The sequence below is a fragment of the Pan paniscus genome, chromosome 4, assembly GCF_029289425.2.
Source record: "Pan paniscus chromosome 4, NHGRI_mPanPan1-v2.0_pri, whole genome shotgun sequence".
NCBI lineage: Eukaryota > Metazoa > Chordata > Mammalia > Primates > Hominidae > Pan > Pan paniscus.
Window position 1 is genome coordinate 124,996,531 of NC_073253.2, and position 25,986 is coordinate 125,022,516.

Below are 25,986 nucleotides of genomic sequence, written 5' to 3' on the forward strand. Positions count from 1 at the left end.
TAGGGTGGAAAAGGAAGTACTGACATTTTGAAAAGAGAAAATGTGAATCAATCACTTAGATAATGAATGAAATGGGTATGTGTATTTTGATTATCTGGAGTAATAGTCTGTTTAAAGTCAATGGTCATGAATTTAGGATGATACCAGTCCTTATGATGTATGTTACCTTCTAGCAATGTACAGCATGCGAGTGCACCTGTGAAGTGAGTTTGGAAATTGCCAAGTGAGTATGATAAAGTAAGAGAGGAGTAAGTGCTTGACCTGAGGTTGTATGCAAGAGGCTGAAAGTGGTGGATCATGGAATTTAGGTGCAATAGGAGGAATATAAAGATATGGGGGCTGAAAGACAGTAAAATGGTGATAGGATTGATGGAGTATAGGGTCTTGAGGGGTTAAAGAATTATTAGTCTCAGGGTGCTAAAGGGAAAGACTTGTTTGTCTCATGGCACTAAAAGGCTAGAAATGTAGAGGATGATATCAGAAAATAGAGCTGAGATTATAGAACAGAAAGGGAGAGGGGTCTGCTAGTGGCAGGGAGGAGCATGGCAGCTGCACCACGTCTAGATCCAAAGGTACCTGGAAGTGATCAAAACAATGGTCACCCCGCTGAAGGCTACAGGGAGAGTAAGAGGCTGTGTCCTTAGGAGAAAGAAGGTGCCAAGAATATTCAAGGAGCATAGAGTGGGAAGGAGCATCCTTTGGCAGAGGGCTCAGAGCTTTGAGGTTCTTACCTGACTCCAGGAGCATCTTTGCCAGAGCAAAGGCAACATCAGGGGCAGAGGAATGGTGAAGTTATAAGGAATTCACTTTGTGCCCCAAGGATAAAAAGTGGTTACAACAAAAACATTTCAAATCGCTCTCTCAATTTAAAAAAATGTTATCAGTCACCCTTGCCACAAGAAATTTTCAGTGGCCATGTTTCTCTTCCTGGGCCCTAACACTGCCCTATGACTTGAGCTCTTCTATCCTCCCATCCTCTCCTGCTGATGCTCCCATATGCACTCAAATTCGCAAATTCCTGTTCCTCTGCTCCACTCATCCTACACTGATGCCAGGGGCTCATCTTTCTTAAGGGGCTGTACTTCACCTTCTCTACCCAAATAAAAAACAAAGGCACAAAATAGAAGCAAACACATTCACAACAAAAATATAGTTATATTTTTCTCTTTAACGTAGCTCAGATAAGATTCTTAGTCATATCTGCAATCCTACCAACAAGCGCCCATCTTGTGGTTGGGGGGCAGGCAATGGAGGAGTAAAGTGATGGACAGACAGGCTGATGGTTCACCTTATACCACTGAAAAGCAGTTGTTAAAATCCATCTACATTTAAAACTCTAGACAGGAAAATGTTTGCCCAGTAAATGTTTTTATTCTCATTTTTTCCTCCTTCTGCCATTTTTATCTAATAGAAGCTGCATCAGAAGGAGTTAAACATACAGAACTTGTCAGTCTTCAATTTTAAAAAGCAAATTGTCTAGGGTCAACATTCTTCCCCAAATTACATTAATTACTTCCTAAAATATGTTCTTCCAATTGCTAAGCATCAAGGAATAGAGGTTGACTATAAATTTTTTTTGTTTCAGGGTCAGGAGAAATATTATCTATTCTTAAACATAACTTCTTAATTATCAACATGAGAAAATTGAAGGGCTTAGAGGTTAAGTGACTTCCCAAGGTTGCATGGCCCATTTGGGTAGAGCCAGGATTAGAATCAATGACTCAGGGGTTCAAGTCTTCTTTCCTGCTCATCATACTGCCTTCATGAATGGCTCAGGAGGCTTCATGTAGTTTATTTCCACAAAATACAGCATGTCTTCTAGAGATTATTTAGGTTTTCTTTGGATACAAATGGACGTTTTATTATATTCTGTTATGTAAGAATTTAGATATGCTTTTATTTTTATTTCAAATGGCTGATTTTATAAAACAGTCATTCTAATAATACACAACTCCTATATGATTTGTGCTTGAATAGATCTCCTCTTCCAACTCTGCTCCATTGTGTTTAGTCAACAGTTTTCGATTATCTCTATGTTAATGGGGTGCATATTCATTTCAATGCCAAAATATTTCTGGGCTTTTGGATATTATTTTCCTTTGCAGTTCATAAATAAAGTGGATGGACAGAATTTCAAGGATCGCATCATTTCTGACTTCATATCATCGATTTTATAGCCAGAAAGAGCTTTCTAATCTTTCAGCATATTCATGAATTAAATGAGAGTAAGTTCAAAGCACAGAATATTGGAAACAGATTCATGCAAAATTTATCTTCAACAGCAAAGAGGAATAATAATAGCAGTATTCTACTTCATAAGAATATATTAAGAGCAAGTAAAGTATCACAGGGCAGTATAAAATGTGTGTATAAGATGTTATTTTTCTAATTCTGTTGTAAGATATTAAATTGCCAATACTGTAATAAGTGGGAAAATAAACACTTAAAAGGATATGGTTATCTAGCTAATTTTTATCATAATTACATTTTACATCAGCATCTCAAACTAAGTTTTAAAATGGTAACTCAAACTAAACTTATTTCACATATGTATTTATTATTGTCAGTTATTATAAGATATGAAAAGCCTAAGAGATGAAAATTCTCTCTTTTAAAAGGAATATTGCCTTAAAATCTCTGATGAAGGCTGATCATCTCAGGTAAATTTTTTCAACAGTTTAACATACATATATAAGTTATCACACTTTCCGTCACAGTCTTTTGAGTCTAATGATAATTCTAGAAATATTTGAATTGACATATCATTTTGTATTTTAACATCAGTCATTAAAACTAGTTCTTTTATTTTCAAACGGCTTGAAATGTTTTTGTGAAAGAAATGTTCACTTTGTGTTAGAGTTCTAAAACATCTTAAAATATTTGGAGGAATGGTTTAAATTTATTTTGGCATCTCAGAAGTGTGGATCAGTTTGCTACAAGGTTCCTTTTGACATTAAAGACCTGTTTTAAGTGATCTTAGTCTCCAGAGGCATTATAAATATATTATTCCAAAATATCTGAGGATTGTGTGTGGAATCAGCATTAACTGCATAACTTTAAGATTTGTTTTGATCTAGTGAATAGATTACTGAAATAAAATAGAATGAGGACCCCAAAATTCAATAACCCCTTATGAAACACATGAAGAGTTAAACATGCTTTTAGGAAATCCTAAGCAGATCTACTTTGAAGGAAAAAAAATAAGCCAACATTCCACATTCTTCACACCAGTCCAAGTTTGTCTAGCTTATGACTGTCCTGGGATCCTCTAGACACTGCTTCCCTTGTCCATATCCAGATCGTAAGTAGATATCCAAGCCTTTGGGTCCAAGTTGAGGAAAACATTTCAGTATTCAAAAGCCTATACCTTTTAAAAACCTCTAGAATATATTTAACAGGAAAGAACATCTATAAGGGTGTGATTTGTTCTGTTTTTACTTTTTTTTCTTTTTGAGATGGAGTTTGGCTCTTATTGCCCAGGCTAGAGTGCAGTGGCACAATCTCAGCTCACTGCAACCTCCACCTTGCAGTTTCAAGTGATTCTCCTGCCTCAGCCTCCCAAGTAGCTAGGATTACAGGCGCCCACCACCACATCCAGCTAATTTTTTTGTATTTTTAGTGGAGACTGGGTTTCACCATGTTGGTCAGGCTGGTCTCAAACTGCTGACCTCGTGATTCACCTGCCTCAGCCTCCCAAACTGCTGGGATTACAGGCATGAGCCACCGTGCCTGGCCTGTTTTTACATTTTAAAGATACTATACATGTACCAAAATAAACATTATTTGCCAAAGAAAATGCACCAGAATATATTTTCCATTTTTTCTCTGCATTATTTTATTTCAATATTTAATATAATTTGATATTATTTCATTTATTAATAAAAACATCTTATATTGACAGAAACTATTCATAACCTTGATTTTTAATACCTAAGTGATAATCCATGAACTGGATTTGCCATAAGAGGAACTGGATTCCTGATAATTTGTCATTTAGTTTGCAAATGATTTTGTCACCATTTTAGAAAACATAGTATTGAGATGAACCTCTTAGTATAGAAAGCACTGACAGCTTGAATTACATGCTTATATTTCACTCATTCATTCCTTTACCAGTATTGACCATGCATCCACTATTGCTAGGTGGTCCAAAGATGAATATGTCTTGCTTTCAGAGAACTCACAGTCCATCTAGTGGAAGTCAGATAATAATAAAATCACCTTACTCAGTGATAAAGGAAGATATAGAAAGCCTTCCAAGGATATACCTTGGTGCAAAGGCACCCACGTGCCAGGTGGAAGGCTTTCTTGGAAGTGAAAATGTTATTACTAGAGTGTAAAATATGAGGATTGGTGGGTGGGAAGTGATTTAATCAGAAAAGTAGGATGAAAGCCAATTCATGAAGGTCCTTGAGTGTTATGCTAACAGTTAAATTTAACTTGACAGCTATGTGATCTCATTAAAATATTTGCATGCATATAAATGGCAAGATCAGATTGGTTATATATTAGGTGTTGTGAACAAAGCAAAGTAAATTATTTTCATTAAAATAAAAAAATGAACTAGTCATTTTAACACTCAGACAATATCCTTAGGGAATAATATTTTTTAATGTAAAAAAAGGATAAAAAGTAAATGGCATGACATGATTTTGAAAGTCATTTAAGTTAAATAAATGTAGGTGTAAAAAATAATCAGCATTTTACAAAGCTCTAGGAAGCGCTCAGAGAAAAGTCCTTCATCCTCATTAAAGTATATTTACTTTTGGTTCTCATGCTTACTGGCCATTGTTAATCCAATAGAAAATTAATAAGTAGAAATTTTAAAAGAAAATTATAAAAATTATAAAGAAATTTACAAACACACACAGGCATACACACACACATAATCTCTGTCTTACAGAGTTCTATAATTTAATTTAAAATTTTAGAATGTTAAATAATGTATAGAAAATTTCAGTTATGCATATTGAAACACTGAACCCACAACCAAGAATATGTTTCAGCATTTACAATGCAAGTTCTAGTAATGTGAGGTACCTCAATAGAATTTAGTTTTATTTTGAAATACCCATTTTATGGGTTAAATACAGAGCATATATTTTATAGTAAAAAGTGTCAGCTTATCTGTGAAACTGGAAAAGGCGGCTCACTTAATATAATGTCTAGTCTTTGTTAAATTTCCAAAGCACAAAGAGTTAGTAAATAAAAGTTACCCTTCATTTTCAGATATTGCAATTCAATAGAGATGAATGCATAATGGTTATTTTATTTTATTTATAATTGTATTCAAAACATCCAGATTTCCCCAAGACAAATTTAATGGGAATAACCAAGAGGTGAAGTTAATCACCATAAAGCAAGTAATACTCTGTCAACAGCCTACAGCTGTCATAATTCAGGCAGAAGGTCAGTTATTTCATCACTTTCTGTTTGTCCCTAGGTGCCACAGTATTGGATGCATTGTAGATACTGCTATTAGATGCTAGAATGGAAATTTCCTGTGTTGGCTGGGACATTTAAATATGTAAAAGAAAAACTCAAACAATAACATTTCCATATGGCTTTAAGATCTTAGTTGTATTTTCATAGGTGTAACACGTCTGTAGCTGAGCAATGAGTTTTTTTCTAATTCTATTGTTTTTGTTCAATGAAATTTTTAAAAAGAGCTAAGCTTCCCCTAGCTGCCAAAAACCTTACAATATAGGAGTCCTTTCTTACAATGTAAATGGAAATGTCTCAATTCATACTCATGCACCTTCATACTTTCTTAGAAAACTACTAACATGTCCCTAAAATGATGCCGATACCTATATCCCTTTTGATATAACAATACTTATAGTTAAAAAATTCTTTTTCAGTATCTCAGTACATAAGCAGTAGGTGAATATAACTAAGGTTAAATATTTTCTGAGGATGGGGAAAAAAGCATTATAATCAGCCTTGGGTTATTTATTCTGTGACTATATATATGTTCAGCAAAAGCTTTCTGGATAATGCCCATCATCTTTTTGTGATGCAGTTGGCAAAATGTCATCATTTAAATGAATTTAGGCAACTGTATCTATTCTGTAAGTGTCAAGGCTTCAAGTTAAATTTTAGAACTAACATTTATACTTCATAAAAGTAGTATTTATTTTAATCCTGCTTTTGGCTATCGCATCATAATAATGTAGAAATAATACCTAAGCTAGCATTATACAAAATCTGCATAATATCTATTTGATATATATACTTCAGGTCATAAAAGAGCCCCTGAAGCATAGGAAGCTAAGAGGAAGCTGACCAAAAATCTGTCCCAAAATTTTACATTTAGGTAAATCTTACCTCGTGATGCCTGTTTTCTCCATGTGAAAAAAAAAAGAGCATAATGTCATTTCTGCTTCTCTAGCAGTTTATTTGAAAATTATTTGAAGTTGTTGGGTTTTGAGCACTGCTGTGATTAAGTCTGAATCTACACTTATCCTTCTTGACCTACCAAGGAATAGCATGGACAGCTTCTAAGTATCTGCCAGAGACGTGAAAGACTGCCTTTCCTCTGCAAGTTAGCATTAGGTCACCTTGTTGCATGAGCTGCAAAGGTTCACTCAAGAGGACCTCAGAGGGTGTAGTTTCCACATTCAGGCAGTTTCTGCACTGCAGAAAGTCTTCAGCCAAGGGGACTGCAATCCAGTCCATGTTCCATTTGCCAAGCCATGCAGCCTGCTGTGGGGCCACCTCTATGTGGAGGACGAGTACCGTTTTCTAGTTCATCTGCCTATAGGCCATGATTTTTTCCTAATCCACTTTTTAACCTGTGGTTGGATGCCATCTCAAGGCCCTCCCCATTGTTGGCCCACCAGTGTACACTTCTGGAATGCCATAGGGTACTGGTAGGAGGCACACCTCATTCCACTCAAAGGAAAGGGCCTGTTACCTGCCTGACACTCTTGTCTATATGGAGCTCCCATAGAATAAGTTGCATTCCATCAGTACTCCAAGATTTCCTAAAAAGGAAATAACTTAGCCAACATTGTGTTATCACTGTTGATTGAACTAAAGGTCCAAATGGTTTTAATAACATTATATGCAATAACCACAGAATTATTATTTAATTTACACATGTATACAAATGCAGTTATGTTTTTATACTACAAATTGTGGTAGGACTATGCTCAGAGCTATTGAGAGGAAATCAAGGAAAGACTCTGAACCTAAAGCTATTATTTTGCTGTTTACTTAGCCACCCAGTTGCCTCTTACCATCTCCCATTCAAACTAAAGTAAAATGTACTCCAAAATTATTCAAACTGCCTCTCTGTCTACATCCCTTCCTTCCTCATTCTTGATGCCAGCTGCTCTTTCTGTTAATTGAGTGGCAGAATGACCTCCCTGCCACCAGCCCAGCTTTTCTTGTTTGTCATTACCAGCATGAATTCTCTAAGCTTCCATGTCAGTCATAGTACCCTAACTAATGGGCCTTTCAATAGTGAACCAGCAGACTTGTGATGTCTTCTTACTTCTTCATGACCAATCTGGCTTCAAAATTTTGGGCTGATTTAACTGTCTTATAGTGTCAAACAATGGATTAAGTAAGATTATTAAATCTTATACAGATGTGTATCTTTTTCTACTCACAAGAAATCTGTATATAAGACTTTTTCAAAGAGAAGCAGAAATTAGCACATACTTACTAGACATTTTAATTGTAAGATGAATAATATAACTCCTGTAAAGGAAGTGTGCTTACAGGGCTGTGTAAGCAAAAGGAATACAGCATATAAATTGTCATGTTTACATCCTATAATCAAATTTTATCATAGTAGAGAAAGTAGAAAAGCCAAGTTTTCTGAAATCTGGTAAAAGATGGTAAGAGTCCCATTTCTTTTCTTACAGATGATGACAATCATTTGGGTAAAGATTTCTAGAATTCTTGGGGTCTTTATTAGAGGTGATAAGAATAAAGGTTTGAGTTATACTCAAAACAAATGTGCTTTCCATAACTTATTATAAAGCACTAATGATGTACAAACCAAATGATAAAATGTGCACACATGTTTAGGTGCTTTCAGAAAGGCTCATTAGGGAGATTAACTTTATGGAAATAGAGCTTTCCACCACTTAATTCTAAAAGATGGCCACAATCCTTTACAATGTCTTCAGTTTGTATCTTGCTAATTTATGTTGCCATGATCACTTTGTATATAAAACTTGCCATTTAATTTGTAACAAGGAATATTTATTACTCATCCCTTTTAAGCCTAGAGGTACATTTTGTTATGTAAATTATAAATAATATCTTCATTGTTCTAAAATTTGTTTAAAATATCTTTGAAAATTATAATAACATGTAACAAACCTGCAGGTTTACCCTCTGAATCTAAAATAAAAGTTGATAGAAGAAATAAGACCTGGTGTTCAATAAATCAATTGAGTGACTATAGTTAACATTAATAGATTGTACATTTCAAAATAACTAGAAGAGAATAATTCACATGTTCCTAGCATAAAGATAAATATTTAAATGATGAATATCCAACTTACCCTGATTTTATTATCTGAATATATCAAATTATCACATATACCCTGAAAATGTATACATCTAATATGAATCAATAAAATTTAATAAAATAAAAATTTAAATTATAAAAAAGTTTTTTAAATAAAAAATAAGCATAATAAGCTTATGAACACCTCCTAAATCCATTACATAAAGGCTTATAATAATATTTCTTTGTTTATTTGTTCTTTTCAGGAGAAAGGAAGACAACAGTGTCCTGCACAAAAATCATGAGCAAAAATATCAGCATTGTGGACAACGAGAAATGCAAATACTTAACCAAGCCAGAGCCACAGATTCGAAAGTGCAATGAGCAACCATGTCAAACAAGGTAACTCTATTCCAAGGACCCTTAAAGCATTATTTGTCCATTAGATTGCTGTCCTTTAAAACATGCTCAGAATATCATTGAAATCACATTTTCTTAAAAACATTGCCAAAGGATATGTACCAAAATTTAAAGTCTTAAATAAGCAAGATCTAAGAAAGCAAGGTAGCAAGGCCAAGATTTTCCACTTAAGGAAGGGGTATTGGGAGGGATGGTTGCTGAGGAGTAATTAAAATCACTTTTTATTTAAAATCATTTCATAACCTCTAGGTCACCTCTTCAAAAACTTTGTTATTTGGTGGAACATAGCTGTTTGCTCCTGAATTCTCCAAAACGGTGTGTTAGAATTTGCCCACAGTAACATAAACCAAACTGGGACTGCCATGACCCAGATCCCAGCAGAGCCAGGCCAGTGTAGTATTTCTGATTCCTCTGGCTAAATTCTCACTTCCTAGCCCAGAGTTCCAGAAGCAAACTGCCCAATCCCTGATCTCTCACCACCAACTTTGTGACCCAGGTCCCAGTTACTGTACCACAGATGCTTTGGTTTCCTCTGACACCCCCCAATGAGTATTAGGTAACAAAGCAGGCAAGAAATTCACAAGTAGAGGACAAAACAGCAATGCTGAGCAGCTGTAAGTGGAATAGGAAGAAAGAAGTCCATGCCTTGGTTACTGGAAGTTGGGGTAAAGACAGGTGAGTGGAACCTGAGTATAATTTTGGACCAGCCTAGCAACGAGGCTACTTGGCATGGCTGCCAACACAGGGCTCCAATCTACCTGCTTTCACATAAAAATTAAGGCTTAGCTTGATTAGGACTCAGCCCTGGTGTCCAAAATCCTGAAAACTTTTAGGGATGGGGTGACAGAAAGAGTGAGGCTGGATTGATTCCTCTGAATATTGGGACAGGAATATTTACTTTGTCCTGACACTCAGGAATTTGTTGAAGCCCGGTGAGTTAGGAAAGAGTTGTAAGTTCTTAGGTAGTCAGAGCATTGATCTTCCCCTCACAAGAGCTTCTGTAATGGCTTCATGGTGAATTTACACACCCTACAATTCAGATAGGCAGATAATGTGTCATTTTATAGCAGTTTATAACTGATATAACCGTCTTCATGGCCATCTACCACAAAGAGTAGGTATGGGGGAGGTAAGAGGGAGAGGAACAAAGTTGGTAATTAACCATATTTGAGCTTTTCTTTCTTAATCTCTTTGGGAATTAGTGTCATGCAGAGGAATGGTTAGTCCTGATTTCCCTATTCACACCCCCAAGGAAAAGTCAATTACTAAAGCCCTCTAAATCTAGCCATGCTATGATAATGAGCGCTTAAAAGAATTTGGGATCACCTGAGATCGGAAGTTTGAGACAAGTCTGACCAATTTGGAGAAACCCCATCTCTACTAAAAATACAAAATTAGCCAGGCATGGTAGCGCATGCCTATAATCCTAGCTACTCGGGAGGCTGAGGCAGGAGAATCACTTGAACCCAGGAGGTGGAGGTTCTAGTGAGCAGAGATCATGCCATTGCACTCCTGGGAAACAAGAGCGAAACTACATCTAAAAAAAGAATTTGGAAAATACTTCATCTACGAAGTTTGAATTTCAAGGCTTGCTTTCTGTAGATTTAATATATTTTAGATACTGTAAACCAAAATGTATCTGACACAGGTCTCCAATCAATTTAGAAGCTTATATTGCCAAAGTTGTGGATCATGACCCATGACATGGTCTCACAGGGCCCTGAGAACATTTGCTGAAGGAGACTGGGTTACAGCTTGGTTTTATATGTTTTAGGAAGACATAAGATGTCAGTCAATAAATGTGAGGCATAACTTGGTTTGGTCTAACTCAAAGCCATTGGGGGAGGGGTGACTTACAGGTCAAAGGTGGATTCAAAGACTTTCTGATTGGCTATTGGTTGAGGGTTAAATTATTATCTAAAGACCTGGAATCAAGAGAAAGGAGTGTCTGAGTTAAGATAAGGGGTTGTAGAGACCAAGGTTCATATTATGTAGATGAAGTCTCATAGGTGGCTGACCTCCAGGGGCAACAGATGGCAGTGTTTCCTCTTCAGATCCTTAAAATGCGCTGAACTCTCAGCCAATCTCTAAAGTATCAGCAAAAGACCTGGAAAGGGAAGGGGATTCCCTATAGAATGTCAGTTTCCCCAACAAGACACAGCTTTGCAGGGCCATTTCAAAGTATGTCAAATTATGGGGTAAAATAGTTTGGTTTCTTTGAGGGCCCTGCTGTCTGTCATGTGATATTATAGTAGAGTCAGGTTGGAATTTAGTATCTTATTGCTACAAAGAGTCTATTTGGTTAGTCTTAGGATCTCTGTTTTAATGTCAATGCTGTTCAGTTGTATACCTGAGCCCCAAAGGAAGGAGAGTAATAATGAGGCATGTCTACCCACCCTCCTTTCATATAATGGTCTGAACTAGTTTTTCAAGTTTAGTTGTGTCCCCTTAGCTGAGAGAGGAGGGTCCATTCAATCAGCTGGGGGGGCTTAAAATTCTATTTTTGGTTTATAGTAGTAGAAGCTGATTATCAACTTTTCCTGTCTTTTGCATTCCTGCTCTAACAATCCTACCCCAGGCAAATATATGCTTTTAAAAGAATAGGAAAATGATATATAAAAGGATGTGCATAAGGGAAAAGTAATGGACATACCTTCAGTAATGTCATGTTCTTTGCACCTTCCTGGGTGTAGGCTTTTCAGCCTAACTGTATAAGTGTGTGAACCAGTAAAGCTTTTTCATGATACAGAGTAGTAATCAGGTACAGTGACCTAGGGAATTATCCTTGCCTACTGTCAGGTCCTTGGGTCATTTCCACTCAGTGCTGGACAGATACATAAAGTAGCATTTTTGGCCTTGGCCCTGTCAGCTAAAGAACCAGGATCCTTGCTGTTACTGCTGTTCCTCAGAATTCTCTTTTTCTCTATCCCCTTTAATAGATATTAAGATGCTAAATTATCTGTGTTAAATAATGTTAAAATACTTCAAAACACAATTTGTTTTATATTGCCATATAGTTGTTCCAATTTGGTGAAAGAGCCATGGCTTTTTCTGATACATCAGGAATCTTGAAAGAGCTGGATTTGAGGATTAGAGCATGTTTGTTGTTTCCCAAGTTGGTCTGTGAAGGAGCAGAGTGTACAATACAACACACTATTTATTTTTCATTCCCTGAACTCAACTATCTTGGAGAAAAATGTCTCAATAATGACTTGGTAAAATGACTAGTTTCAAAAGGTCAGTACATTTCTGAGTGAGAAATTTTTGCAGCTGGAGACTGGAAGTCTTTTTGTTAGAGATTATTATCTCCCTTCCCTTGGAAAAGGAGGCAATTTATTTTGAACCACCAAGCTGTGATGTTAGTGAGGTTAAGCAAAATATTGGAAAGAAAGAAATGAACATGGGCAATTATTAAGGGTCATCACAGGAAACCTTTCCAAGACTTACTGGAAGAGTACATCCTTTATTCCTCCTGTCTTTCCCCTTTCTCCAACCTAGTAAAAAAATTCTAATTCCCATTCACATTTATTGAAAAAGTCACTAAATGGCCCAATGGCATTCTATGGACCAAACATAAAATAGATGAATTCACTAGTAAATACCTTTGTAAGTGAAGGTCTCTTAAAGATAAGGAAATGGGATCCTTCCAAATTAAGTTCTAAGCCACGAAAATGTTTTCTTTCATTAGAATACATTTTATATTTTAGTTCTTATTTTTCAGTGGTTTTCATAAGGAATAGGAAAAGTAACTTTTTATAATTATATTGAGGATCTCAAATTTTTATTTTACTTAAAAATATGAGATTCCATGAAATTGCAAATACTTCTCTTTTCAGTATGGAGAACCCAGTAGTGTCTTCTGAGTTCCATAGTTGGAAAAGATATGTAGATGGACTTAGATTGGGATTATTTTTTGGATATTCTTGTGCAGAAATATGAAGCAGAAACTAAACTAAATTTGGAAGATGTGCACTTTCGGAGAAATCCACCAGGGGACTCCAAAGCAAAATGGCAGGTCTGCAACATGCTGGATAGATGAGGAAAAAATAACCTTGTAAAGCCTTCTATTTCCTTTCTCAGAAATAGAAACATAAAATCATTTACAATTAAACTAACTTACAGATGAGATTTACTAGGCTGTAAGAGGATGTGACTCCTCAAAATGTGGCTCATTGCTAGGAATACTTGGGTTTGGTAAATCTGGAATAATTAAGGTTACTTCTGTAAAACAGAGAGAAACATAAATTCTATTTCAAGGAATGTTTACGGCCAGGCACAATGGCTCATGCCTGTAATCCCAGCTCTTTAGGAGGCCAGAGCGGGTGAATCACTTGAGGTCAGGAGTTCAAGACCAGCCTGGCCAACGTGTTGAAACCCCTTCTCTACTAAAAAAATACAAAAATTAGGGGGACATGGCGGGCATGCCCATAAGCCCAGCTACTTGGGAGGCTGAGGCAGGAGAACAGCTTGAACCCAGGAGGTGGAGGTTGCAGTGAGCCAAGATTGCACCATTGCACTCCAGCCTGGGCAACACAGTGAGACTTCATCTCAAAAAAAAAAAAAAAAGAAAGACATGTTTATCAAAACCTATTATGTAAAAGTGTTATGGATGCTAACAAAAACAAAACATTGATGCATGCCTTTGAGGAGCTTATATATTACAAAGAAAAGAAGGCCAAATTCATTAGGTAGCCTTTGAGCCCCTCTGCTTCCCTGGGGAATATCTAATAAGTCGTGTGAGTGCTACAAGCCAGGCAATAGAGAGCAAAGAAAAGGTCAGTCCCCATTGGTTGAATGGAGAAGCCCTTCTAGGAGGAATGGGCGTGGGGCTGGCTGTCAAGGATCCAGGCACAGGATTCTACAAATATCATGAGGTGAAAATAGAAAGTGTTTGGTAAGCAAGATGAGCATATGGTTTATTTTCCGAACAAGTGGGAGATGAAGCTACAAAAAAAAATATGAATAAGTATGAATCATTTTAAAAATGCTACTATATATAATATATCCTGAACCTATTGTATATCAGGAAATAATAATAAACCCTTTTACATATTAAAAAATAGAAACTTACAGCTAATAAGTATTATTTCAGGAATGTGCACAGCTAATAAGGTACCTACAAATAACCTCGGGGATTCTGACTGCTCTATATTGTGCTGAAATAGTTAATTTGGGTCTCCCTAGAAGATTGCCCGAGTAATGAGAAATACAGGGAAGATTTTAATTGACAGGAATCACACAAATACCAAATTTTAAGAATCACTTTTCTGTCATAGGTTTTAGTTCTTTCCTAAAGTGAATTTGGGCAGGTGTTTAGTGGTCCTTAAGGTAGCTCTCCATCTAGATATTAAAATACGTATGTATTAGCTGCTGAATCAGTGAGATCAAAGAATAATATTGGAGTCCTGAGAGCCTGTAAAATGGAGTCATGTTAAGTTTAGCCCTGAGTCTGTTACTCCAGTGTCTATGATCATATCAAAGCTAGACATTGGCTAGCCTAAAGAAGCATATGTAGCTCCATGTGGGAGGATATAGCCTGGTCACAGAAATCTACTTGCTGCTGATAAGTGTAATACCTCGGTGATTGCTTTATCCAGGTAAGAGGTCAATCACAGTCTTCTGTTACTTTGCTAATACCCCCATATCTCTCACTGTTAAGTAGTCTACAGCCTCATTTGAATTGTTGATGCCACAATTTTGTGACCTTTGGTAAGGTATTAAGCCTCTGTGTGCCTGAGTTTCCCTTTCTGTAAATCTGGCCACGATATTTGTGATACCCAATACATAGGGCTATTGTAAAGATGTAAATTACAAAGAATAAGAATAACTCCTGGATATTAGCAATTTTATACTTACAAAGTCCCACAGTATAGTGATATGGTAAGCAGTGAAAGGCAGTTTATAATATGACATGGACAGAGTCTGATGGACACTGAGAGTCTAATAAGAACAAGTTCCAAGAGAAGAAATATGGAGCACTCAAAGCAAGAGGAAGCCTGGGCATCTTGCAGAAAACTATTGTGTTTGGTTAAAAAAAAAAAAAAAGGTATAAAGTCTCCATGTAACATTCTGCTAACTCTAGACGTGTCAAAATATATGGTAGTGATACACTTTGACTGTGTCTCCACCCAAATCTCATCTTGAATTGTAGCTTCCATGATTCCCATGTCATGAGAGGGACCGGTAGGAGGTAATTGAATCATGGGGGTGGGTCTTTCCCGTGCTGTTCTCATGATAGTGAATAACTCTCATGAGATCTGATGGCTTTTATAAAGGGGCATTCCCCTGCACACACCCTCTCTTGCCTCCTGCCATACGAGATGTGTCTTGCTCCTCCCTGTCTTCCACCATGATTGTGAGTGAGGCCTCCCCAGCCACATGGAACTGTGTCAATTGGACCTCTTTCCTTTGTAAATTGCCCAGTCTTGGGTATGTCTTTATTAGCAGTGTGAGAACAGACTAATACAAGTAGATAGGTATCTTTTAACTTGTTTCCAGTGACTCTTGCTTTACTTTCAGGTGGATGATGACAGAATGGACCCCTTGTTCACGAACTTGTGGAAAAGGAATGCAGAGCAGACAAGTGGCCTGTACCCAACAACTGAGCAATGGAACACTGATTAGAGCCCGAGAGAGGGACTGCATTGGGCCCAAGCCCGCCTCTGCCCAGCGCTGTGAGGGCCAGGACTGCATGACCGTGTGGGAGGCGGGAGTGTGGTCTGAGGTGCATACATGCCCCCTTTCTTTCCCCATTCCTACTCTGACTCCCAGCTTGTACAAGATCAGGTTGGATCATGTTCAGAATCTGCATTGAAGTTGATATTTTTCTATACTATTTATTAATTTTGTTGATGATTAAAGGAATACATTCAAATAATTTTGAAATAGAAAAATACAAAGATATTTACTTTCTATTCTATAAATATTGCAACATAATCAAGGGCATATTTTATACACATTTTAAATTCTGCATTTTTACTTATATACTATGACTATACTCTTGAGTTGGCACACATTAAAATACACACTTAACTCACTGCATATCCCTGAACATTTAAAATGGAAAGAAGAAAATTCATGTTTAATTATTATATGTGAACAAGGAATGTGTTTTTACTTAATGTTTAGTATATTGTTTATATTTAATCACCTGTGCAGGAAACTTAAGTTTCATCATTTTATAAGTAAGAGTAATATAGCTCAGAGAAAGTAAATAGTTTACCCTAAGTCCTACCTAAGTGGTAGAGCTGGGATTTGAACCCAAGGTTGTTTAACTCATTGCACCCTCCCAACCCCTACAGGCTTGTAGTGTATAACATACAGTTGTGTTCCATGCCAAACCATAGTGATTTATTTTCTGTTATCATGATATATATCTTTGCATAATAATAAATGGCACTCATGACTTACACTTAGTGGTTGCTCTGAAGCACTTTAGGTGAGGGTCTGGCTGCATTTACTCATATAAACATACTTACATACTCATGTTCACACATGTACCAACACACCTACACACATAAAAAGGAAAATCATCCATCTATGTAATTTCAAAATATTAGACAGGATGCAAAAATGATAATTAAAAAATACTGTATTGAAGTAGCTACTTTTTTGAAAATGAGGATAACATAGCTTAGATAATACAGTTTCTAAATGTCTGTCAATTAACCCAACCCCCTCCAAAAAGCATATTCACAAAAATCCTGGCTTTCTCTTTTCTTACTATTCTAGGTTATACTGTTTAATGGATTCTTTTTCATTTATAATGTATACTTTTGCAAATGAATGCCATATCATATTTTACATTGAAATGAATCAGTTCAGTCTGGAGAGAAGAATCACGTGAGCATCAGAGAAACAAAATACCCCACCGCAACCCAATCAAAACATTTTTGCAAACTCTTCGGGAGAAAATTGGTCAGAAATATTCTACTATACAGATTTTTGGCACCAGCTGAGAGAAATAATATGTCATAATGCAATATGCCAATTGAAAAAACGTCTATTGTTTTACTTTAAGTTAAAACTCAATTTTATGAATCAGGCATAGTTTGACTTGCAAAAAAAAAATATATATATATATATATACACACACACAAATACATATATATGTATTAAAGGGCCAAATCACATAGTCCACTTTAAAACTGAACATATTCAAATACAAACTTTAAGTTATGAGACAATTACTTATTTGTGCAAGATTTAGGATACCTATTTAAAATGTCATTAGTTCCATGCTTAAGCTTTCAGGATATCTGGTATGCCCCACACACATATCCAGAACAATTTTGGTCCCAATGTCCAGGTAGTCAGTGGTGCTTGCCTTTAGACAACAGGAATACTTCATACATATTCCATGATGTGGAGGATAAATGTAAATGAGCGAAGAGATTGCACCTAGAGAAAATTAGTGGAATATACATATGTGCTTTTATATCACCCTCATCCATTACATATCTATTTATTAAACTAAAGAATTTTGAACCAAATTGTATTTTAATTCCAAAAATTATTTAGAATTATAATTTCTAGGAATATATAATTATATAAAGAAATTCTAAATTTTGGCTAGGCCTGGTGGCTCACACCTATAATCCCAACACTTTGGGAGGCCGAGGTGGGTGGACCACTTGAGGCCAGGAGTTCGAGACCAGACCAGCCAACATGGCAAATCCTATCTCTACTGAAAATACAGAAATTAGCTGGGCATGGTGGTATATGCTTATAATCCCAACTACTTGGGCAGCTGAGGTGAGAGGATCACTGGAGCCCAGGAAATGGAGGTTACAGTGAGCCAAGATCGCGCTACTGCACTCCAACCGGGGCGACAGAATGAGACTCCATCTCAAAGAAAAAAAAAATTCTGAATTTTATTTTTGCTAAGATTTTCTCTATTTCATCTTTGAAACATGTTTTTTGAGAAGTGACATGCTGGGGAAATTGTTATTTTTTACAAACATGTCTTCCATCTAAATAAAAGAGTACATCTTAGGAAAAGTAAAATGAATTTTTTTACATTATGTTTAAAATGTGATATCAAATTTTAGTAATTTTAATTTTGATCATAGTGCATTATTTATCTTTCTTAAATAATCCCTGTTATATTACTCTCTGTAATAATGGCTCAGTATTTCTGAAACCACTTATCTCCAGCATTGTGCCTTAAGCTCCTTCTGGCATCAGATACTGGTGCTTAGCCTGTTGTTACCTTTAAACTTATTATTTGTAATTTTATCTGGCTTTTATATGGGTGATGGGCTCATAACAGATTATTGGAAACCAGTACTTAATTGAGCCTATCATCTACATCTCCAATTCACCAACTTTATCTAAAACCTCTGATGTTATCTTCCAGTGTTCAGTCAAGTGTGGCAAAGGTGTACGTCATCGGACCGTTAGATGTACCAACCCAAGAAAGAAGTGTGTCCTCTCTACCAGACCCAGGGAGGCTGAAGACTGTGAGGATTATTCAAAATGCTATGTGTGGCGAATGGGTGACTGGTCTAAGGTGAGAACCATTCTGTATATTCTCAGTAATAGGTTTCAATAATGTCAGCATTGCCCTGGGTACTATAATAACATAGCATGGAGTTTAGGAGGGAAGGAGAGTAGAATTAAACAGCATGGGATATGGGGCAGATTCTGGCTGGCTGTCCATGATCATGATCTCTATAAAACTGTGTTAAAAATTAAGATAAAATGTACAAAGCACTTAGCACCATACTTGACACAAAGGAAGCTATCAAAAAATAATAGCTGTCATTATTGCTTTTTTGTTAATTATTCATATAGTTCTCAGAATATTGTTGCATAAAACTATCTAAATGAATAGAATACTGTCAGACAAGTCAATTCAAAATATAATTAAATAAGGTAGCAGAAGAACCAAATAAAGGGAACTCAGCTCTTACTAGATAAAAGACAGTCATTTTCCCACCAATTTTGGGAGTTGTGTATGGTAGAAATGGAAAGGAACAAAATGTTGACATCCTTTGGTCAAATCAAGTGAACACAATTTATATGGAAAATGAACAGTAAGTTTAATTCACGATAACAGTAATGTCTATTTAAAGTTTATATGAGTAAAGTAGAGCCTCATATAGGGCTGTAGAAAATGTCTGACCTGTTCATTCTATGAAATACTAATAAAACCCATGTTTTAAGATAAAATTCTGATCATTTTGGGGTGAAAATAGATCTCACATATTATTTTTCAGAAATGTAAATATGAATCAATGATCCCACTTTCAGTTGTGATATTATATACTGACTATCATGAAATCATAAAATTATAGGGCTTAGTTCCATGCTTAGATGGTCATAATGCTTTAGATGAGACATAATAAATCCTCTCTCCTTCCCCTTTTATTGTGTAAAAGAGAAAAGAAAGTGATGGCTGCTGGGGTATGGAGAGGAGTATAACAGTTTTTCATAAATAACCCTAAAGGGCTTTCTGGGAGAAATATTTTCAATATAGAAAATACTGTGATTATCCCACTTTCAGAGTGTTGCCCCAAAGCAATCCATGGCATTTGAAATATAAGCTATTTTCTCATGATTATGTATGCCTTTTGTCTCTAAGAAAAGTTTGCATATTAATATTGCATCTGAGTTATCAGTAAACTAGACTCTCTTTCTACTACTTACAACATTCAAAATTCACATTTGAACTCTTTAAAGGATGCTTTTGTAAACAACATAAATCGATCTCTAACTACAGCAGTGAGAAATATTCAGCTCAATCCATGGGAATTTTGACTGGTGAATCACATAAGGAAACTTCACACTTCAGAGTAAAAAACTTTGAGGCAGCACAGAATTCTAAATTAACTACAACTAATTTATTTTATGTTCAAGATTTGTTTCCTTAATTCTAAGGGAGACAAATAGAGCAGGATAATAGGGAAAGACAATGGCTTGGAAGTCAAGAGATACGGAGGACAATTCTCACTCCCTCTTTGCATAGATGGGTAAAGTGGTTAAGCCACTGAATTAATGCCTTTGTGTCTTTGTTTCCATATGAGTCAAATAATGAAAATGGAACAGTGTTTTCAAGCTATATGTATAACAACTTTTCCTTTTTTAATTTTATTTCAATAGTTTGTGGGGAGCAGGTGGTTTTTGGTTACATGGATAAGTTCTTTAGTGTATATGTATAGTAACTTTTCATTCATCATTGAAGATATAGGATAGGATAAGGAAGAAGAAAAAGTACTAGCAGCAAGAGGGCAGGGAAAATCACCTGTTGCTCCCTTTCCATTGTAGGAACTCATTTGTTTCTTTTGGCTAGTGAAGTTCTAGATATTTTCTTAGAATGAAACAATTCTGCTCTGAAAATATTTACAAACCACCTAAAAAACTGAGCTATACTTTTCCAACTTTGGTGGTAAATAGAAAAATTTAAATGTAGGCCAGGCGCAGTGGCTCACGCCTGTAATCCCAGCATTTTGGGAGGCCGAGGCAGGTGGATCACTTGAGGTCAGCAGTTTGAGACCAGCCTGGCCAACATGGAGAAACCCCGTCTCTACTAAAAATACAAAATTAGCTGGGCATGGTAGTGTATGCCTGTAATCCCAGCTACTAGGGAGGCTGAGGCAGGAGAATTGCTTGAACCCAGGAGGCGGAGGTTCCAGTGAGCCAAGATAACGCCATTGCACTCCAGCCTGGGTAACAAGAGTGAAACTCAAAAAAAAAAAAAAAAATGAAAAATTTAAATGTTAGTTGTTGTTAACCTCCAACTAACTATAAAATCCAGAAGATGTAATTGCAAAAAACCCCAAAAGATTCAAGTTTTATTGTAATATGTGACACAGAATTACAAGCTCATACAATGTTGCATGTGGAAATATGGCTAGCAAATCCTGTTTGCTTGACAAATAATATTACTTTTGGTTAATGAAACGTGCCTACTGTGTGGCCTCTGGTTAAATCTTAGTTAAAAACAAAGTTCACTAGGGAGATCATAGGGAACACTGATTGTGGTTTTTTATGCTAAACTAAAAAAATTTTTTTTCAGTTTTATGAATATATGTATGTAATTCTTAAATATAATTGGATTGAATTACTTTTAATTGGTTTTGTGGTGTTACTGTATGGCTACCCAACTAGAACATAGCCTTTGTGAGTGAGGAAAGGAAAGAATAGCTTCAACAAATACAGTTGACCCTTTAACAAAACAGATTTGAACTACACGGACATACATACATATGAATTTTTTCAACCAAAGGCGGATCAAGAATACAGTATTTCCTGGTAGTGAGACCCACTTTAAGGAGGGCTGACTTTTTGCATATGTGGGTTCTGCAGGACCCACTCAAGTTTGCGTGGATTTTGATTATACTTGGGCTGTCCTAAAACCAATGCCCTCATATACCCAAGGAAGATTGTATTCATCTTTATTCCTGGCCTTTTAACCTTTGCTTGTTGGCCTGTTTGTTTCTTTGTTTGGTTACTTAGAAGATCCAGTAAATAGTGCTTTTGTTTGTCTACTTTCGGACTTTATATGAATATAAGTGCTTTTTTCCTTAAACCCATTTTTTTCCTTTTTCATTATAACGATCTCAGCATCACAGACTCAGTGTGCACAAATTAAAACCAGTGGCTCCATGTGAATTTTATTGGTTTCACCCTTCATTTTATACTTCTATGACATTACTTTCATGTTAAAATGAAGACCATCCCAAAATAATTACGAGAAAAGGAATAATGAATTCCATGATTAAGTTTCAGTGATTAAAGTATTCAGGGACAGAGAAAACACACAAATCTCTTATTCTTATCAGCTGTGTCCTTGAAACAGGAATAGCAACAAGATGTGTGTGATTGTAGGTGGATTTCTGTGCTCCTCTGAGGTCAGTTAATCTGTCAGTTTCACGCAAAGTCTGCCCTATTTTTAAACTGTCAATACTAAAGTGGACTTCAGCCTTGGATTTACTTTAATCAGGAATATTAAATGTACAATTTTTTTATAAAGCTAGCACTGAAAACCTGCTCCTCCCTTAATAATATAGATGAGTCCCTGGGAGAATCAAAAGAAAATACATCCTTAGATTCTCCCACTGCCTAAGAATCATTGACTGCTATTGGGCAAAGGTAGTATTGACTAAATGGAGGATGACTGAAAAGATGGCTTATGCCTCAAACTACGTTCACTGCATTTGTATCAGCCTACATGATTTATATCATATATATTTTGGGTGGTTTTGTGTAAATAGTGGAAAAATTGCTCTGGGCTTCTGAGGGGGAAAAACAGATTAAGGTATATGCAAAGAGTGAAACTTACGTCATAAAATTGTTGCCTTTGATTTCTAAGAAAAAGTAATGCAGCCTTTGTTGAAAAATGTTCACGTTTATTTCATCAGGATTACAATGATGGCAAAAATAGGACACATACAATGTGGCTGCTTTGCCCTGGCTTGCATTAACTTACACAATTATATGCCACGTTCTGACTATATCTCTCTCTGCTATAGACATGTTCTTCGGATCTTTCTTGGGAGAAAAGAACATTACACACATTTCCTGCCAACTTAAATCTTCATTCACTCATTTAAGCTCTTCTTAGTATGGAACACTGACTTGAAAAATAACATTGTCTCTAATGTTTAATGAAATGACATTTTTTTTTTTTTGGTCTGAATTTGACCTTCCTTCCTGTATTTAAACTTCTGCAACTCCTGATTTTCATTACTGGAGACCAGCAGAGAAGCAAAAAAAAAAAAAAAAAAAAAAAAAAAAAAAGTACTATTTTATCTACCTGTTTTACAGGATCTGATTATTTATGAAGTTTTATAGAGTTAACCCTTTCATGCAGTATTAACAAGTGATTTAAACTTATTCAACAGAATTCTGTTGAGAAACAAGGCACCTTAAAATTGCACATAATTGTTCCTGGTTTATTCTTATATTTATATTCTACAATTCAAACTTACTCCTTTAAAATTCTAGGAAATGATTAGTTTTGGACACATATAAAGTTATGACATATTAACAGATATTTGGACAGGGGATTTATGAGCCTTTTTGAAATGACATAATCTAAAATAATGCTGGAAGCACAGTAAATCATTTTGGATGATTTAGTTATACAGCCCAGCCAGTTGGGTATATATTTGTTTAGAAGTGATAGATACAAAGCCTGCAGTATAATGAGTAATTTTTAACTTATCCTCCAAAAGGAAATCACAATTATATTCAGCATGTTGTATTGAATAGGAGAGGAATTAGACAAATGAAGAATCTAAAAACTAAAGTAATTTTTTCCTAATGAATAAGCAAAATATACTTATCTAAGTACCTGCTTTCTAGCAATAAAAATTAGATTTATGTTAATGGGAATTCTACGTATTCTGAGCTCATGCTCATAGTGAAGATTTTCTAGTTTCCTTAGTTACAAATCTCAAAATGGTGTTCTACAATAAATTGTTTTCTCATTTTCTATGGGAACAATGCTTTGGCTGAAAAAAAAATATATTGACTACTTAATACTTTATTTTTATAATTAAAGACCTGTATATATCTGGATTATTTCTAGTAAAAATAATTTCTTACCATAAATATTATTGATGTTACTGAAATCCACTTCATATATTATATTGTCATAGGAATCTGTAATAACTATAAGCAAATAAGTATTCCTAAGTTGTTAGCACTCTAATTGTTTAAAAAAGTTCAAAAAAAGTACAAATTAATTAGTTATGCCAGCTCTTTAAGTGTGCTTTGCATAATCAAGCATTATAACCTTAAAGTGTTCTCCTGTTGCATAATTATTAAATTAGAACAACTCATAACAAACAAGTGCAAGATCAAAGAAACAACAATTTAACAAAAACATTCCTTACGTACATACTTAAAACAAGTCTAGAAAGACAATACAAGATTTATTACCTTGTCATTTTGAGCCTTACCTATATTCAGATTGGCCAGCAGTCAATACAAGTGACTTGATTTGCGCCATTTCACATATCCCTAAAGAAAACATTTTCTCTTACTTTTTGTTATATTGGATTCTTAAGGTGTGTAAATTTGAAGCTCTCAGTAAATTAATAGGCTGTAGGCTCATAGGATCTTTGGCCTGACCATCTGTCCTCTATTTTCTTTTTTTTTTTTTTTTAATTTAATTTTAAGTTCCGGGATACATGTGCAGGACCTGCAGGTTTGTTACATAGATAAATGTGTGCCCTGCTGGTTTGCTGCACTATCAGCCCATCACCTAGGTATTAAGCCCTGCATGTATTCGCTATTTATCCTGATGCTCTTCCTCCCCCTGCCTCACCAACAAGCCCTAGTGTGTGTTGTTCCTCTCCCTGGTCCATGTGTTCTCATTGTTCATCTCCTGCTTATAAGTGAGAACATGCAGTGTTTGCTTTTCTGTTCCTGTGTCAGTTTGCTGAGGATGATGGCTTCCAGGTCCATCCATGTCCCTGTAAAAGACATGATCTCATTCCCTTTTATGGCTGCATAGTATTCCATGGTGTATATGTACCACATTTTCTTGATCCAGTCTATCATTGATGGGCATTTGGGTTGATTCCATGTCTTTGCTATTGTGAATAGTGCTGAAATGAGCATATAAGTGCATGTATCTTTCACAAAAGAAGACATTTATGCAGCCAACAAACATGAAAAAAAGCTTAACATCACTGATCATTAGAGAAATGCAAATCAAAACCCCAGTGTGATACCATCTCACACCAGTCAGGATGGTGATATTAAAATGTTCAAGAAAACAACAGATGCTGGCAAGGCTGTGGAGAAATAGGAACACCTTTACACTGCCTTCTATTTTTCTATACAGAAGCTTGTCACTTCTTAAAACTAACATTGACAGTAGTATGTCAGACTTATCACAGTTGATAGCATTTTTTTAATAATCATAGAGGACATTTCTTTCCACTGAAGGAAAACTCAGTGAGTCTTTGAAAGAAATTTGAAACCTTGATACAATCAAGAATATACTGAAGTAACTGACTAGATAACACTGTTTTGATCATGCACCCCTGATGTCTAATGTTTTTTGCTTTTGTTGTTTTTTTCTTTACATTGCCAAAAGGTACAAAAATTACCAGAACCAAAAATTTTAAAGGGGGATTTCTTGCTGCCCCAGGGCCAGGCTAGACCTTAGGACTATGGATTCCAACATGCCTATACTGACCAATGATGGCAAATACACTACCCCAATTAAAATCAACTTGCAGGGAGTCCAGAGTCCTAGTAAGAATTTGTATAGCTTCCTAGTTTTAACATAACTAAATGAAGCAGGCTATTAGAGGGAAACTCAATCCCTTGTTGAAAGGATACTTATTTAAATTGAAGGGAATAATTAGCAGCAAAAGCAAATAACCTAATTAAATACTCTAGTAGAATGTAAAAATAGAAAATGTTAAGTATCCACTGAAACTAGAGAATAAAATAAACACAATTAGGAAAATAATATCTTGTCAAGTAGACACATTAGTAAAATTGGTATATGCCAGAGGCCTGAATGTCATTATTTTTATAAGATCAAATACATATTAATCTGACAATTCTTGACTGGGCACGGTGGCTCACGCCTGTAATCCCAGCACTTTGGGAGGCCGAGGTGGGTGGATCACAAGGTCAGGAGTTAAGACCAGCCTAGCCAACTTGATGAAACTCCATCTCTACCAAAAATACAAAAAAAATTAGCCGGGCGTGGCAGCGGGTGCCTGTAATCCCAGCTCCTGGGTAGGCTGAGGCAGAAAATTGCTTGAACCCAGGAGGCAGAGGTTGCCTGGGTGACAGAGTGAGACTCTGTCTCAAAAAAAAAAAACAAAAATTCTTTAGGCTAGCATTTCCAAAATTTTGTTCCATGGAGAGCTCATTCCTTGGGGATGTGGTCTCTATGTATGAAAAATGCTGGTGTTAAATAAAGAAAATCAAATATCTTTGCTGTAGGACTTTTCAGGTCTTTTAATATTCTACTGTATTTGGTAAATCGCAAAGAGGAAACTAAAGTATTTCTCCTTTCTTTCTGCTTTATACCAAAGATCGCTTTTGCAGAGGACATAGCTAATTTGTTATTTAACATAATACACTTTGGGTGACTTCACATTAGATTATTCAACTTTCAAAGA

At 35.8% G+C, this 25,986-nt stretch overlaps 1 protein-coding gene across 3 annotated transcripts in view; it reads left to right on the forward strand.

Annotated features, from left to right (window-relative positions):
* The window catches only part of ADAMTS19 (ADAM metallopeptidase with thrombospondin type 1 motif 19), a 280,545-nt gene that overhangs the window by 228,196 nt on the left and 26,363 nt on the right, over nt 1-25,986 (forward strand). For all 3 annotated transcript variants that reach the window (XM_014344971.5, XM_024928919.4, XM_024928920.4), the window contains 3 exons: nt 8,734-8,869; nt 15,407-15,611; nt 18,246-18,398. In XM_014344971.5, coding sequence (XP_014200457.4) covers nt 8,734-8,869; nt 15,407-15,611; nt 18,246-18,398 — 494 coding nt within the window. The remainder of the gene's footprint in view (nt 1-8,733; nt 8,870-15,406; nt 15,612-18,245; nt 18,399-25,986) is intronic.